The 15,580-nt window shown below is 45.0% G+C and overlaps 1 protein-coding gene across 12 annotated transcripts in view; it reads right to left on the bottom strand.

Annotated features, from left to right (window-relative positions):
• The window catches only part of APBB2 (amyloid beta precursor protein binding family B member 2), a 333,398-nt gene that overhangs the window by 55,432 nt on the left and 262,386 nt on the right, over positions 1–15,580 (bottom strand). For all 12 annotated transcript variants that reach the window (XM_064487170.1, XM_064487174.1, XM_064487137.1 and 9 more), the window contains 2 exons: positions 11,726–11,872; positions 10,078–10,205 (listed from right to left, as the gene is read on the bottom strand). In XM_064487170.1, coding sequence (XP_064343240.1) covers positions 10,078–10,205; positions 11,726–11,872 — 275 coding nt within the window. The remainder of the gene's footprint in view (positions 1–10,077; positions 10,206–11,725; positions 11,873–15,580) is intronic.

Genomic DNA, 15,580 nt, shown 5'->3' with positions numbered 1-15,580 from the left:
GCAACTTTCTACTGAGAGAGAGAGGAAGAAAATGAGTGATAACCCCAAAGGTGACGAATTTATTGCCAGTAAAACATTAACCAGTTTTGTATCTATTTTAACATTTTCTCTTTTCTGCTGGCTGTTGTTAAGATTTTCTTTAAGCCTTTGGTTTCAGCCATTTGACTAGGATGTACTCAGGAAGAGGGCTCTGTATGTGTGTGTTTAATTCTTCCTGCTGGAGGGTCTTCGTGATTCTTGAAAGCACACGTGCTTCCCGGTGCTTGATTACAGTTCTGGAAGAGTCTCAGTATTTCCTATATTCCTTTGAATTGACTTTGATATCCTGCTGGTTTCCTCCATCAGAAGTTATTTATGTCAAATAAATCTTTGACACATTTTAAAAATCACAGTTTAAACAGACTTATTGAGGGAAAATGACATACAATAGACCGCATAAGTTGAATACACACGATCTGGTAAGTTCTGATGTGTATACACTTGTGAAACTGTCCCCACAATCAAGATAGTAAATATGCCTGTAACCCCCAAAGACTCCTCTTGCTCGTCATAACCCCTGCTGTCTGTCCATCCTCAGGTAACCACCAATCTGCTTTCCATTCCTATAGATTAGCTAACCTTGCTTCTTCTAGAATTTTACATAAATGAAATCACACAGCGTGTACTTTTTTTTGGTCTGGCTTGCTTCAGTCAACTCAGTTCTTTGAAGATTCAGCCACGTTGCCGTGTACAGTTGGCCCTCTGTATCCGTGGGTTTCACATCCGCAGACAGGAAGGGCCAACCATACTGTGCCATTTTACGTAAGAAACTTGAGCATCTGTGGATTCTGGTATCCGAGGGGGCCCTGGAACCATTCCCCTGTGGATACCGAGGGACCAGTGTGTCAGTAGTTGACTCCCTTTTATTGCTGAGTGGATATCTGTCGTATGGCTGTACCCAAATTTATCTGTTCACCTGGTGAGGGATATCTGAATTGTTCCTAGCCTTGCTTATTTCCAACTGCATGTATCAGAGCCTGTTTCTAATTTTATGAAGCTTATGCTCTGACCTAAGTACTAAGGAGGCAGAATCACTAGGGCCTGACCACTGCCTGCATGTGGGGGCTGGAAGGATCCCCAAGTTGTTAACTATGCAGAGCCATTAACCACAGGGGACTAAGAGCAAAGGTGACCCGGCCGTAAGTAAGTGAGTAGGTGCAACACACACAACTATCTGTGGCCTCAAGGTTTGCAGCAAGGAGCAAAGCTTCTTTCATGAGGCAGCTCAGTTCACTGGAGTTCAGACAGAAGCTTATAGATCTAGGAATGACTGGTGCCCTCTTACCCTTGCCCCGAGCCCCATTCCAGTTCTGTCCAAAGGCAGAGGGGGTGGGAGGGCTGCTGAGGGGCTCGGGCCAGAGAGAACTGGACACTTTCAATCTGAACTAAGTATCTATTTCACAAATTTGGTAATCAAAAAAACGATACTGGTGCCTCTACCGTTGCTGTATGTAAAATTCCTGCAAACCTATCCCATAGGCTGTCACTCCCTACTGAGTCTCCTGGGACCGAGTTTCAGTGCCCTCAGAAACACTTGGTTCCACTGGGCTAAAGACTGAGACTTAGATTTTTCTGGCTTCATTTCCAATAAATTTATACTTAGGAGTTCTTTAGAAGCACTCGGTGAGTAGAAATGAATCACAGGAACTGACTCAATCATTGGATTCATCATGAAGCCAAAAACCTCAGGCGATTACATTTAAGTGAAAGAGTTCAAGGTGACAATTTGTGTATGAAAGCAGTGGCCCATTTGCCTGCAACAACATAAGGCTTTTAGCGATTTATCAAACACTTAATCATTTGTGGAATTACAACAGGCCAGCGACCAAGTGATGCTCTGGGTTTCAAGGGTTACGACTTTTCCTGCGCTCTAAGACACTAATCTGTGTTTGCACGGGTTGTGGGGCTACTCCTCCACCAACACTACTCTCCCCTCTGGTTTCGGAATGCTCCAAGTGCTCCCAAAGATCATGGGACTTTCCAGACTGATGAGACCCACTGGAGCCCAGCATGACGGAGCACCCCCAGGCTGCATCCAGAAAGGGCCAGTCGTCATCTGGCGTGGGATTCAGGGGGAGCACAAGTGGAAGCTGCTCAGGGATCATCATCAAAGTTTTTTGCTTCTCTTGACATGACAACCTGAAGCTCCCACACTTCACCAGCTGGTGCTGAAACAGGCTTATGAGAAACACTGGATTATGCACTGAACCAGTTACCAAAACATACGACATGTTCCTCAGAAGAAACTGTTGTTTTTATGTACCCACCAACAGGGACAGCACCACCAGGAAGGATCTGCTTGAAAATGCCTTCAACATATTCCTCTGAGAAACACTTTTCTTGGATAATGACTTTCAATGTCTTTCCTTAAAGGTTATTCTAAATTGAAAATATTAGCAAGCATCCCAGCATGATTAACAGAAGACAAGGATGCTACTTCCAAAGAGATACAGCGAAACTACAATGTAAGTCAGCAGAATGGCCAACTAAATCCTGATGCCCCTGCTTCTCAGGTGTCTCTATTAAAAAGAAATTAACTCTTGAGGTTAAGATAATTTTGGAGTGTAGGGAGAGAATTACTGTTCTCTCCCCAAAGACTTTTCTCCCTGAGGCAAGACAATATATACCCTAGATTAAACTTTTATCAGGAGATCTTGGAATTCCATCAATCTTTCACTGCCGCCTGGCTCAGAGGACCCTCTGACAAGACATCATCAGGAAGCTCTCCGTCCTCCCTGTGAGGCCCCGCCTCCCTCCATCACTCCGAGGAAAAGAAACCGTGGCAAAGGGGAAATAGAGATGACTTTCAGATTAGCTCAAAAACCAAGAGGCTCACTATTTCTAAGTCCCTGTCACCTAAAACAGAACTGCCTCTATCACTGACAGCCCCCACTACTTTAGAAAGGACGTCTCCCTGGCACAAGGGCTGTGGTGTCACCCACAGTGTGCGGTGGCTGAACAGACAGAATAGCCACCCTCACTGGCTTGTTCAAAAAAAGCCGCTCTCTCCAGTGCCCCCCTCACAGCAGACACGCCCTCCACGCTGTCCCCTTTAGTCAGTGCTAACCCAGTGTAGAGGTCCCCCGGGAGAGGACAGGCAGGAGACAGGAACCACACCAGTGACTGGAACAGAGAGATCACATAAAGAGCTGTAACTACAAAACTCAAAAGGGAACAGGAAGAAGGTATCATGGAGGCAGCAGCTGTTAAGACCGGGCTGTGACCGGGAGGGTTGAGAGAACAAAGGGCAGAGGTTGGAATTATTAAAGCATAAAAGCTTGGAGAAGCCCCGGGGAGCAAAACCTCTGACACTGAGGAGGGTGCTGCTAGATGGTGCCTCCAGACTTAAGGCAGGGGCCCCAAGGGCCAGGGACCCAGACCTTTAAAGAGGGCCCACCAGCCAGTGGTGCGGGTGGCTATGAAGAAAGGGTGTGATAAATGGTCCTGCATTTCTGTGAGTGTTGGGAAGACTGGAAGGTGGGCTCAAAACTGATGCAGCAAGAGGAAGCTTTTCTAGGATGAAGCTCACAGACACAGGAAGCAAGTCCCTCCTTCCTCCTCCAGCCTGGCAGCCCCTTCTAGTTGGAGCCTAACAGTCAGCCAACTAGAGAAGCAGAAATGTGTTTGGCAGAGTCCCAGCTCCAGCCTCACAAAGCAGAGCAGAGAAGGGGGAGCTCAGAGCTGAGGGACAGCAGCTTAATAACTGGCCTAGGAAGCAATAGGTCACAGGCTGGAAACACTGAGGTGATTCGTTTTCAGACTGTGTCTGAGTTCTAGTGGTTTCACCTCTTCTCTTTTGATAGTTGGCCCATTTGGTAATTGTTGGCCCATTTCCCAGAATCCCTTGCAGCTGCATGTGGCCAACAGGATGTGACCAGAATGTGGGCATAATGTGATATGTGCAAGCTCCAGGTTGCCTTCAACTTAGAGAGAAGTCCCTTGGCCGGTCAGACGAGGAAGACTCTGGAGGGACGGCAGAAGAGACACCTAGAAGGCTTCTGAGTCCGGCTAACACAGAGCCCCCTCCACCTCACCCCCACTCCCCTGATGGCACAGCTTGCTGCAGACTCCTGCGGGAGGACTCATCTCCAGGATTTTAGCCCATGGACTTTTGAGGACTTGGTGTAGCAGCCTGGCCCGTGCTCTAGGAACAGCAGCAGGGCTGAGCAATGCTTACAGGCACCCTGGGTAACATTGGCAGAACTGAGACACAGGTAGGAAAGGGGAGAGACAGTCAAAAGGGACTTGCCTTTTTCCCAACGACTTCCCACAGAACCCACAATGATTGCCCGATTATACTCTCAATGCATCACTATTCATAACGTTCTTTCTGTAAAGAACCAGGCCATATGGGGTCCTCCACTTTGGGTCCTGTGTTACTTTTTTCCTTTTCTTTTTTTTTTTTTTTAAACAACCCACTAAAGATGGAAAAAACATTTTTAGCTTGGGGCTATAGTTTTCAATCTCTGCTTTTAATTCACACCTGTGGCTTTATCTTCTTAAGGAAAGGGACCAGGCCTTAGAGTGTAGAGTTCTCAGCCCCTCTGCTGACCCCAGATTATTTTAGACCATCCGTTATCTCTTGTCAGAATTAACAGAGGAGCTCCTATTTGGACAGAGGTTAATTCCAGGAGGCTGTCTTTGCCTTGTTACAACTAGACGGGTCACCTAAGGTAAATTACACCCTTCTGTCCTCAGTTAATCTCGAAAATAAAGAGGTTGACTCCTGGAAGAGAACATAGGCAAAACATTCTCTGACACAAGTCTCAGCAATGTTCTCCTAGGGCGGTCTACACAGGCAACAGAAATAAAAGCAAAACCAGACAAATGGAACCTAATTAACTTAAAGCTTTTGCACAATAAAGGAAACTACAAATAAAACAAAAAGACAACCTATGGAGTGGGAGAAAATATTAACGATATGACCTAAACAAGATCTAAACAAATATTTCTCCAGTGAAAACATACAAAGGGCCAATAAGCACATGAAAAAATGCTCAATATCGCTAAATATCAGAGAAATGCAAATCAAAACTACAGTGAGGTTTCTCCTCTACACTAGTCAGAATGGCCATCGTTAAAAAGCCCATGATAAATGTTGGAGAGGGTGTGGAGAGAAGGCAGCCCTCCTACACTGTTGGTGGGAATGTAGTTTGGTGCAGCTATTATGGAGAACAGTATGGAGATTCTTTAAAAAACTAAAAATAGACTTACCATATGATCCAGCAATCCCCCTGTATCCAGAGGGAACTCTAATTCGAAAAGATACATGCATCCTAGTGTCCACAGCAGCACTATTTACAATAGCCAAGACATGAAACCTAAATTAAGAAGTTGTTGATAAAGAAGTTGTGGATAAAGAAGTTGTTTGTGTGTATGTGTGTAACTGGAAAAGGAATATATATTTATGTATAACTGAATCACTGTGCTGTACACCAGAAATTAACACAGTATTTTAAAACAACTATACTTCAATAAATAAATAAATAAAAGAAAAATTAATAAAATAAAATCCTGAAAAAAAATAAAGAAGTTGAAAGAGACTGGTTACTAAACCACATTTTACATTTAAAAGCCTATAACTAATTAACCTTTGTGCTGCAATCAGGATGTTCCATGCATATCCCACCCTCATCTGTCCCAAAATTAAGCACTGTTTTCCAAAAGAAATCAAAACAAAACAACAAAACAACACTAGTAGGGAAATGGGAACATGAACTATGTGTGGAAATAAACTTCTGCAACAACTTAACCAGGGACTATGTGAATAAAGCCAGTTGGGAATATCCCAAGAGAAGAGGTGAAAAAAATATTCAGGGTACTTGAGACAATGTATTATTTGGATAAAAGTTCCCTGAGATCTTAACCAGATAAAACAGTTAAGTCAAAGATCAACATTTGGAAATTTATAAATAATCTATTATATGGTAAGATTTTATTAAAAACTGCTCATCAAAAACAAAAAAGAGATGCATAAAACACCTTCTCAGAGAAGTTTTGCTTTATAAGCTCTAAGCACAAACACTATCACAGGTTCAACATTTAACCTGCACAGTAAAGTGTTTTTTAAAAACACAACATTGTAAATCACCAATACTTCAGCTGAAAAAAGCACTGGAGCACAGTGGCTATGACGGCTGCTACCAATTACGAAGGAGTTTTATCTTCCTTATTAGAAGCCAGCTTCACTTATAGTGGTTATTTACTAAAAGTAATTCCAATTTAAAGGCAAAAACAGCAACCTAGTGTTGCCACTAATTTAATGGGTTTGCTGACCAGAGCACCATTTCCCACAGTGTGTTCCATGCGACTGCATTTCCGTGAGGAGAAGGGTTGCAGCACACATCAGCACAGGAGAAGTTCCGGGAGGGTCCAGAGCAGAGGGGCCTGTTGCCCTGGGTTTAACCCACTCTCCCAGCTGACCCTAGAACCCTTTTTTTCTTTTACTCTCAAGGAAAGTCTATGAACATCTGACCTGATAAGTGCTCCATGGTACACTGACCTGGAAAATGCCACTTAGCAGGTCTGAAACCCTGTGACTATACCATCCACCCACTTTCCTTTCTCTTGGGAAACAGGTGGGATGAGCGGACTGTAGTGCCTGCTGGCAACGGACAGAAGGACCCGTGTGCCCCTTCCCATATCTGCCACAAGAGGCAAGGAAAGTGTCTGTTTAAAGTCTCCTTTGTTCAGACGTTGTGTCTGCTTGCTGTTGCTACCTCCTTAAAAGAATAAGGACAGTGCTGCTTCCCAGGGTCGAATGAGTAAACAGGAGAGCTGTGGCCAGATTGGCAGGGCCCCTGAAGTTGTCTTGAAGTCCCCCATCCTTGGAGCAGCAGCCTGCAGTTCCTTAGAGACAAGGTGAGAGGTGGCACTGTGGTCATTTGCCCCAGTCCCTGGGGGCAAATGCCAGCTCTATAACCCAGGCCATTCTCACACATGAGGACGGAAGCACAGCAGGTCAAGCTGGACGTTCCCTGCAGCCACCCTGGATAGGAAATACAAGGCTCATGAAACCCCTTTCACCAATCCCCATCTCTGGGAGCCTTGACATTTATCTCACTGTGATCAAAAAGAGCCAAAGTACAGAATAGCCAAGAGAGAGGGAGGTAGCCCTCCCCTTGCCTGGCAGTAATGCAAATGGGCTCCAAGAAAAGCCCTAAAAAAGGCAGGCGTTACTCCAAGGAACAAGACAAAAACTTCAGCCCAGTCCTGCAACCACCAACGCCCCACAAAGAACCAACATCGGATGTGACGGTGACTCCTTAGCCACTCATAATAAAAGGTTTCTGCAAATCAACCTGGGGGAGCAGTGGGGAGGGGGCACCCCAGCTGGATCGCCTCCTCTCAGAGTAAACTTATCCATAAGGAATTTCTTGAGAGCAAAGCAAATCCACTTGAAAGCCTTAAGAAAATGCTAAACCCGAAATAACTTTATAAATTCTGAAATTACACGGCTCAGTGAAGCACTCTGAATTTCAAGACAGACTGCGCCCTTCAAGCCTCTGGTATACATACTTCTCATATTCATTTTAACCACATCAAGAAATCCCCTAAGAGATTCCATTTTCTCAGCAAGGGAAGTTACAAAAGAGAATGCGAAATGGGCTCATTTTCGCAAGCAAAATGAAACACTTTTATGTTTTATTCATGCAAAGTGTAAAACCCCTTTCCTTTGCAGCATTACAAATTGAATTTGCTCTTGTAAATTGCTGTAAAAAAAAAAGAATCAAAAGCAAAAGGAAGTATTGAAAAAAAATAGCAGGAATACAAAGGCCCCTTCTTGCAAAGAATGAAAACTCAGAGGACCAATAGGGAGATATAGAACCTTTCACTGACAAACGTACTTTTTTATTTACTGCTTCCAAAAGCAATCCAGTTCAAGGGCCCCCAACCACTTTAGGAGCTTTCTGAGATCCTGACAGCTGATGCGGAACCCTGAGTGTATTTCTAAATTACATTTATCTGCTAACATTGAGTAAGAATAAGAAGTGATTTTAAAAAACATGAGTAATCCAGCCCAGATTTCAAAAACACAGCCAAGGCAATGTAACCCTAATTTACACTGATGTCACTGGGGGAACAGAAGGTTGGTGGGGGGGCTCTCTCTGCTTTGTAGGACAACTGAACTTACAGTATCTGGAACAGTCTCTCACTCTCTGTTACCAAATGATAAACTGTCCTTGAAACCTCTCTGAGGTCTGACACCTTCTTTACCCCTCCCTTACCCCTCCCTGTCTTTGAAAGGAAGTCATGTACTTAGCTGTAACTGACAGTGGATGCTGCCTTAACAAATTAAGAGCTAACATTCATTAAGCATCTTCCATGTCCTCCATCACTGTTGCAACTACTATACCCACATACAGGCACAGATGTACATACGCTTTGTGATCCTTATTATCATCCCCACTTCACAGATAAGAGAAACTGAGGCTCGGGGCTTGAATAATTTTATCAACTGGAGTTTGAATCATTTTTTTTTTCTCCCCGAACATGTAACATTTGGCCTTATAAAGAGTTGGGGTGAACTGAAAACCTTATCAATAAAATTCTCTCAAAAGCTAATCTTAAGAAAACACAACCTCCATCCAGTTGTACATGTATATAATGATCTTCACCTTTGCTCCCGCCTTAAAAACAAACTTAGAGGACAGGAAGCAGAGAAGGATCAGGCATCTTATACTCTTCCATCAAGGCTAAATGTTTTTAATGATGCACAAACATCATCAGGTATTTTCCTCATAAAATTAATCAATTCATGCCAACGTATCAACTTCAAGTGAGTGACAGGTGTGTACGAATAATTGACCCACCCATTCCCCCCAAAGCACCTGGTCCAGCTGTCACTGTTCATCACTGTTACAGAAGCTCAAAGACACAACTGTGCTCCCAGGAAGGTTTATCCAATCAACCATCAGAGGACACTTCAGCTCTCTCTTTTGCAGACATTTCTCACGTGTGGTCACAGCAAACATGCTTGTTCTTTGATGAATGCTTAACCATTTTCCTTTCAGGCTTAGGACTTGGAACTGAATCAAAAGACTGTCAAATGTGCTACTGCTCAGCCTTGGGAAGCTAAAGCAGAGCTCCCTGGAGGACCACACAACCCAATAAACCAGAACGCCCAGGAGAGCCATCTCTCTGTCGTCTGAGATTTTCACCAGCTTCTGCAGTGCTCTTGTGCATTTTCAACAAAGCAATAAATAATGCTATAGCTCGCCCCTAAATGCTAGGAGATCCTTGGTACCTTGAGAATTGCTAAAGATTAACTACAATTCAAGAGTTAAATGCATTTCATGTAGCCCAATTATTTAATAATGGTACCTGAGTATGATGTCTGTGATAACTACCACTTTATTAGTTAGAATATGTACTTAAAACTCAGAACTTCCTTGTTTCCAGTCATTCTGGAGAACAAAAAAATTCACAACACATCTAAGTAAGAAGCATTTGCTGGAAATAAATGTTCTGTAGAATTTCAGAAAAACACACACTTGAATGGAATTTTGGTATGACTAGACATTTCAAATGTTAAAAAACTTCAGTCAACTCCAAACCCCAGAAGTTCCCGAGCATCATGATCTAAAGCTTGTGATTAAAGGCTGTGCAACCTCTCCCTTCCAACTGGCCCTCTACGAAGAAAATATCAACACCAGGGCATCTGAAATGGCTGAGACTCAACTTTAAAACAGATTGCAGAGAAGAGGGGAAAAAAAGAAAGGTGGGAGTTCAGGGAACTTGGGTGATTGGGAACTCAGGTGAATGAGGATGAGCAGGGAGAGAAAAGATGCAGAACCAGCGGCAGGATCCAGAGCTGACAAAAGGTCCGAGGTACAGAAACCAGGCACGGAAGTAGCTTGGAGGGTTTATGAGGCAGGGTACAGAGATGTGCTTTAATTTTTTACATTTCTGCAGAGAGTGTACTGTCAAGGTTCATATTCAATGGCTGCAGTAGTAGCGAGGCCACACCTGGGGGCAAAGCTAAAACTGGGGCACCTGATGACGTGACACAGGACGGCGCCAGCCTGGGGCACTCACCGGCCGTTGTCGCGGCCCACGCCCCACACACGGATGCTCACGATGGGCTGTGCGTGGAGCACGCTGCGGTCCATGGGGTCCACCAGGCTCAACGTGTCGTTCTCCAGGACCAGGTACATGTCCTTCCCCTGGGGTGCGACGAGAAGACAGGTTACCTTCTTCACAAAGCTACATGTCCTCGTCCTCAGGATGTTCCTGGCTATACCGGGACGTCATTTCAACCATTAAAAAGCCACCCCTGGGGTCTGTAACTTGTTTTCCTAAGAGAACAACAGCCCCTCCTGATTAAAATACTCATAAATCTTTCATCTTCCCCTCACGTGCTCAATTTCTCTCTCCTCCAGAGCCTCTGAAATGTGTCCCTAGCCTGCTTTCTATTGGGCTCTTATTTTTAATTATTTACACTTTGAATCTTAACTCTAAGGAAAAAGGCTAATGGCGGGTTCCCTGGAGAATCTGGTCTCTTACTAACTCCAAATCTGTCATCCTCTCATAACCCCTCTCTCCCTACTCCTTCCGCTCTGGCCAGACCTACCAGGCAGCCCCTGCACGGCCTTCCCAGGCTCACAATGTCTGTCTCTTCTCGGCTTTGTGACACTTCTCGGTACTACAACAGCTAATGTTCACATGACTTTACGGCATCTCAGACTCACTGGGGCATGGCCCCCAACGCAACTGTCACCTGATGACCCCACCCCTTTGCCAGGCAGCTGTTTTCCTGGCTAACAGACTCTGAAAGGCTTTGTTTTGACTGACATCACCTGATACATTAAACTTGCTTGGTAGGATATGACCCATAGCGAGGTCAAGTGCCCCCTCACTGAGCTGGGTGATGAATTTCCTTAGGATTGATTCAGCTCACAAACCACAACTGGTCTTCACAAAGACAAGAGGGGCCATGTTCATCAGTTAACTCCACCGACAAACTTCGTGTTATTGGACAGAACCAGTGACAGTTTCCAGCTGGTGATCTGAAGTGAGAACGGCTGGCTGAGTGTGGAGTCTCCCTGAGTGAAAATGCATCGTGGCTTCTGCTGAGTTGATTGAGCACGCTTATGTCTTCCCATATGCGCCCTTTCCGTTTTCCCATGAGCACTCAGCAACTCCTAGCTGACCACTGTAAAGGCTTGCCTGCTGATTTCATGTGATTCTTATAGCAAGTTTGGAACTTTTACTCATTACTTTCCTCTCTGAAACAATCTCAACTAACATTTCAAAGGGGAATTACTTTGTTCCCAGTGAGAAAGACTATATAGTTATCAGTTCCATAACTCAGGAACGACATGGATTTTCAGACTGTAAATAAAGAAGAAAGGGGGAGGCGTGGGTCTTCCTCCCAGAAGGCAGCTTCTGGAGACTGGCAGACCCAACTCTGCATGGAGGCCTAGGGGGTTTCTGGGCCCTGAAGTCCGTCCGTGGCTCCCTGGGGACTTGGGATACCAGGGTAGACTCTGTCACTGAGGCACTGAGAAATGCCCTTTCCCAGGGCCCCGTCCTCCCCGGGACCACAGGTCATCACAGGTGCTCCGCGCCTACACTGCCTGCCTTCACAGGAAAGTGCACCCCCCACACCTTCAGTGCCCCCAGTACCACGTCTCACGGAACTCTGTGAACAGTCTGCCGTGAATTATTCCCACCCGTTACTTACCTCTCCCCAGATGCCGACTGTGTCTCGGATGTCATTTTTGCAGTAGGAAAGCTGCCTGATGCAGTTGTTGACGGCAACGCTACTCTTGCCAGGGGCGAGGTCCTCCTCTGCCATCTCCACCCACCCCAGAGAGCGCACAGCAAAACACTAGGAGAAAAGCCAGAGAACAGGAGGTTAGTCTTGGCCACCGGTCAACTTACACTAAAACCCTCTACAAAGTGTGCTGACTGTGCCCTCAATTACTACAAAATGTCCAATCATCTAATTTAGTAATTAGCCCTCGATTGTTGGAAAATGAAATTGTGGCTATTTTTTGCTATTAAAAACGTGCTTTCATGAGAATTGGTCTCGGAGCTTGTCATTAGCACCAAATCCTGAAAAGCCTGCAGAGTGGACCAACCTGTGAGATACCTTAGCACACATGTTCCATTCATTCTTTTGTCATTTAGAGATACTGAGTTGAGATCATGCTCCTTATCCTCCTTTTAAAAGTTCAAGTATTCATTTTTTTTAAAAAAATTAAGTATCATATGCGTATTGTAACAAGTGAAAAAATCCAAAATTGTACAAAGAAATTCATGGGACATGAGAGGGCGATCTGGCAACCACATCTGCCTAGCTGTTAATCTCCAGGGCTGCCAGGTGCCTGGAAGTGGGGTCTCTCATCGCAACCTGTGGTCTGGGGCCTCCCCAAGGCTGCACATCAATTGAAGAGATCACCTTCCCCAGGACAGGAGAGGCAGACAAGGTGCCACACTTCTGTGGAGCCAGGAGGCTGGGTCTCAAATAGCATCTTCTAAAGTTTCCACAAGTGAACTTCATAAAAAGTGAAGAAATGCAGCAAACGGTCCCAAAGTGACCACATTCAACCTAATTCAACCTTCCACATCTCAGCCCCCACACCCAGACTAGGTGCCTCCTTCCTGAATTGCTAATCACACCTTCTGGGGGGGGGGGGAACTACCAAAATACCAAAGACAACCTAGTTATGCTAACAGAACGTGGATCCTCCCATCCTGGGGGGAACAACAGAACCTCGGTAACTGCCTGGAGCGGAGCAGCTCCCGTGCGCCGACGGGCACATGATGCCCTTTACAAATAAGCCATGAAGAGAGGGTCATCCCTGCAGCAACTGCAGAAGCTAGGCAGGACCCTGCATCCCGGGGAAAGGTCCTGGGAGACACCCTCACATTTCAACTGCGCGTGTGCATCTGCTGCAGAGAAGCTGCTCAAAGGGAAGAGGATGTCCACAGGTACAACGGCTGCCCCCTCTGCAGTTCTGCTCCCTTAGCCCTGTGACCAAACTGCTCCTCCGGGGGGACATGTCAGAAATGCCACCGGTGCACAGCACAGCACAACCGCACAGGCCTCCGCCCAGAAGCACTCATTTTCTGCTCCCTCCAGGGGGCACCGTGCAGCTAAGGAATCTCCCTTCCTTGCTGGTTCCCAGCATAGTCCCTAGTGGGTAAAATCACCATGCCACAACCTACCTTGACCTGCAATTTTGATCGTGTTACCCATCTTATAATGGGAAAATTCAACTTTTCCACCTTCACCAAATATGTGGAGGTTTTCCTCCATACCAGCAAACTCCCTTTATTTGAGAACATTTATTCTATCCTGACCCCCCTGGAAAGCAGAAAATAATCACAGCACATCTGTACCATCTGATACAGACAAGAAGGCATTGTTCAAATGTCCAAAGGCATGAATTCATTTACTTCTCACCTCAATCCTAAGAGCTCAATACTAAGTTACTGTACCCATTTTATAGATAACGAAAGTGAGTGAAGCACAAGGTTGATAAGTGGTGGACCCAGGATTCAAACCCAAGCAGTCTGACCTCTGGGTCTGACCTCTCTTAACGACCCTACCATACGTCTGTGACCTCCTTGGGGGAACAGCATCCGATGGGGCCAGGCTCAAGAACACAGCCAGTGATGTCAATACAGTTTGAGTGTATGCAGCCCAAGAGCAGGGACAGCCTAAATTAAAGTCTTAGCCCTGACTTACAGGTACTGTGATCTTGGCCAAGTAACTAACAAAGTCTTAATTTTTTTTTTTAATTTGCAAAAATGGAAATAACAGTTAACAGTTACCTCAGAGGGTTCTCATGAGGATAAAACAATATAACACAAGTAGAGAACCTAGCACCTAGAAAACACTCAATGAACATTTGCCACGTGAAAGAGCCAACAAATACGGTGCCATGTACATCTTAACTGGAGTCGTCAAAGTGGGGAATGAAAGGAGATTTGTCATTAGCGTGACCCCGTGTTCCAATTGTCCATTGGATGGTTCTGGTTTATGTTTGCTGTTCTGGCAAAAGTATTAAAAGCAGCTCCTTTTACTCTCAAAAGTGTCCTCATTTGCATAATAATTTCTGGCATGGAAACCAAGGCTTGGATGGGATACTGAGAAATGCCCAAGTGGAAACCAGGTGGAACCAGGTGGGTTCAGGATCAGCAGAAGCTGCTGTCAGTATGGCATCCTGGTGACCCTGGGGGGTGGGTGAGCCCAAAGACACCAGTATTACTGTGGGGTGGTCCTACGCCCTAAAACTAGAAGCCAGGGACACATCCCCCCACTTTCTCTAACTGCCTACCACAGAACCCTACAGCCTGTAAATACTAAATGAATTTATTAACAATAAGGAAGGTGAAAAAGAATACTGGTTGCTTTTTGTCCCTTGAGTCCAAGAGCACCTGGGTTTCAATCTAAACAAGCTCAGTAAAATCAATGGTATTTCTGTCGGCGGAGAAATGCCAATGGCTAACTCCACGACAGCACATTAAGTGTACTGTTTCCTCATGCTGATAAAAAGGAAACAAGAGCCCTCCCGATATAATGAATTTATGCAAATTTCCGTATGTAATTCTACTGTTGTAATTTAGTTTCTGATCTGAAAAGCTTCACCACCAGTCCCTGTGGCCAAAGAAAGAGGAAACAGGTGTATGAAGGCGGTAGGGGAGGTGGGGGGAGAATCGAGCTTGACCAAGAGTGAGATCCATTTTCTGTCAAAGAACCAAGTGGCATAGAGTAACCTGTGCTATTTGGTGCTGCCCCCGTGCGGCCAGGAAGGTTTATGACCACCATTACTTTTCCTTAAATTGGGGAAATAACACCAAGCAGAATAGCTCTGGGAATGAACACTCACGCCAGAGAATGGGAGGAACTCAAAGTATTCAATGAAAATATGTAATCAAATATTTAATCAATCTGCCTTTTAAAATATTTTTTTCAAGTTTTGAAAAAAAAAAGTCAACATTTACACTTTGATGCTTATTCTTCAACAGCTCTTTTCCGAAAGTGCAAAAATGAGTAACAAATGGTTCAGGGTACGGACTGTGCATCAGATGGATTTCAGTTCAAATCACGAGTTCGCTACCTACTAGCTTATGACTTTGGGGAAGTCACTTCAGGTCTCTAAGGGTCCGTTTCTTCATCTGTAAAATGGGAATAATGTTCTTACCCTGCACTTCACAGCACTGTCATTGGGACTGAGATGACGCAGGTTAAAATGTTTAGCATAGCGCCTGGCAAATAATAACTCAATAAACATTTATTATGCTATTTTGATAAATTTTAACTTTTTTCTATGTGTGGATTTTAAAGATTCCTCCAGTTTAATGGATCTCAGACAAAGCTAAAACACCCAGAGAGCTTTGTTAAAACACAGAAAACTGGACACCATTCCCATAGTTTCTGATTCAGCAGGTCTGGGCAGGGCCTCCAAATCTGCATGCCTAACAGTCTCCCAGGTGATGCTGAAATTGCAGGCCCGGGGACCACACCTTGGGGACCACTGCTGTAGACAGAATGACCCCTTCCTTACTCAAAGTCACGCTATTCCTA

Source organism: Camelus dromedarius, chromosome 1 (assembly GCF_036321535.1).
Source record: "Camelus dromedarius isolate mCamDro1 chromosome 1, mCamDro1.pat, whole genome shotgun sequence".
NCBI classification, from domain to species: domain Eukaryota; kingdom Metazoa; phylum Chordata; class Mammalia; order Artiodactyla; family Camelidae; genus Camelus; species Camelus dromedarius.
Note: the sequence above shows the minus strand (reverse complement) of the source record. Positions and strands in the feature narration are given on the sequence as shown.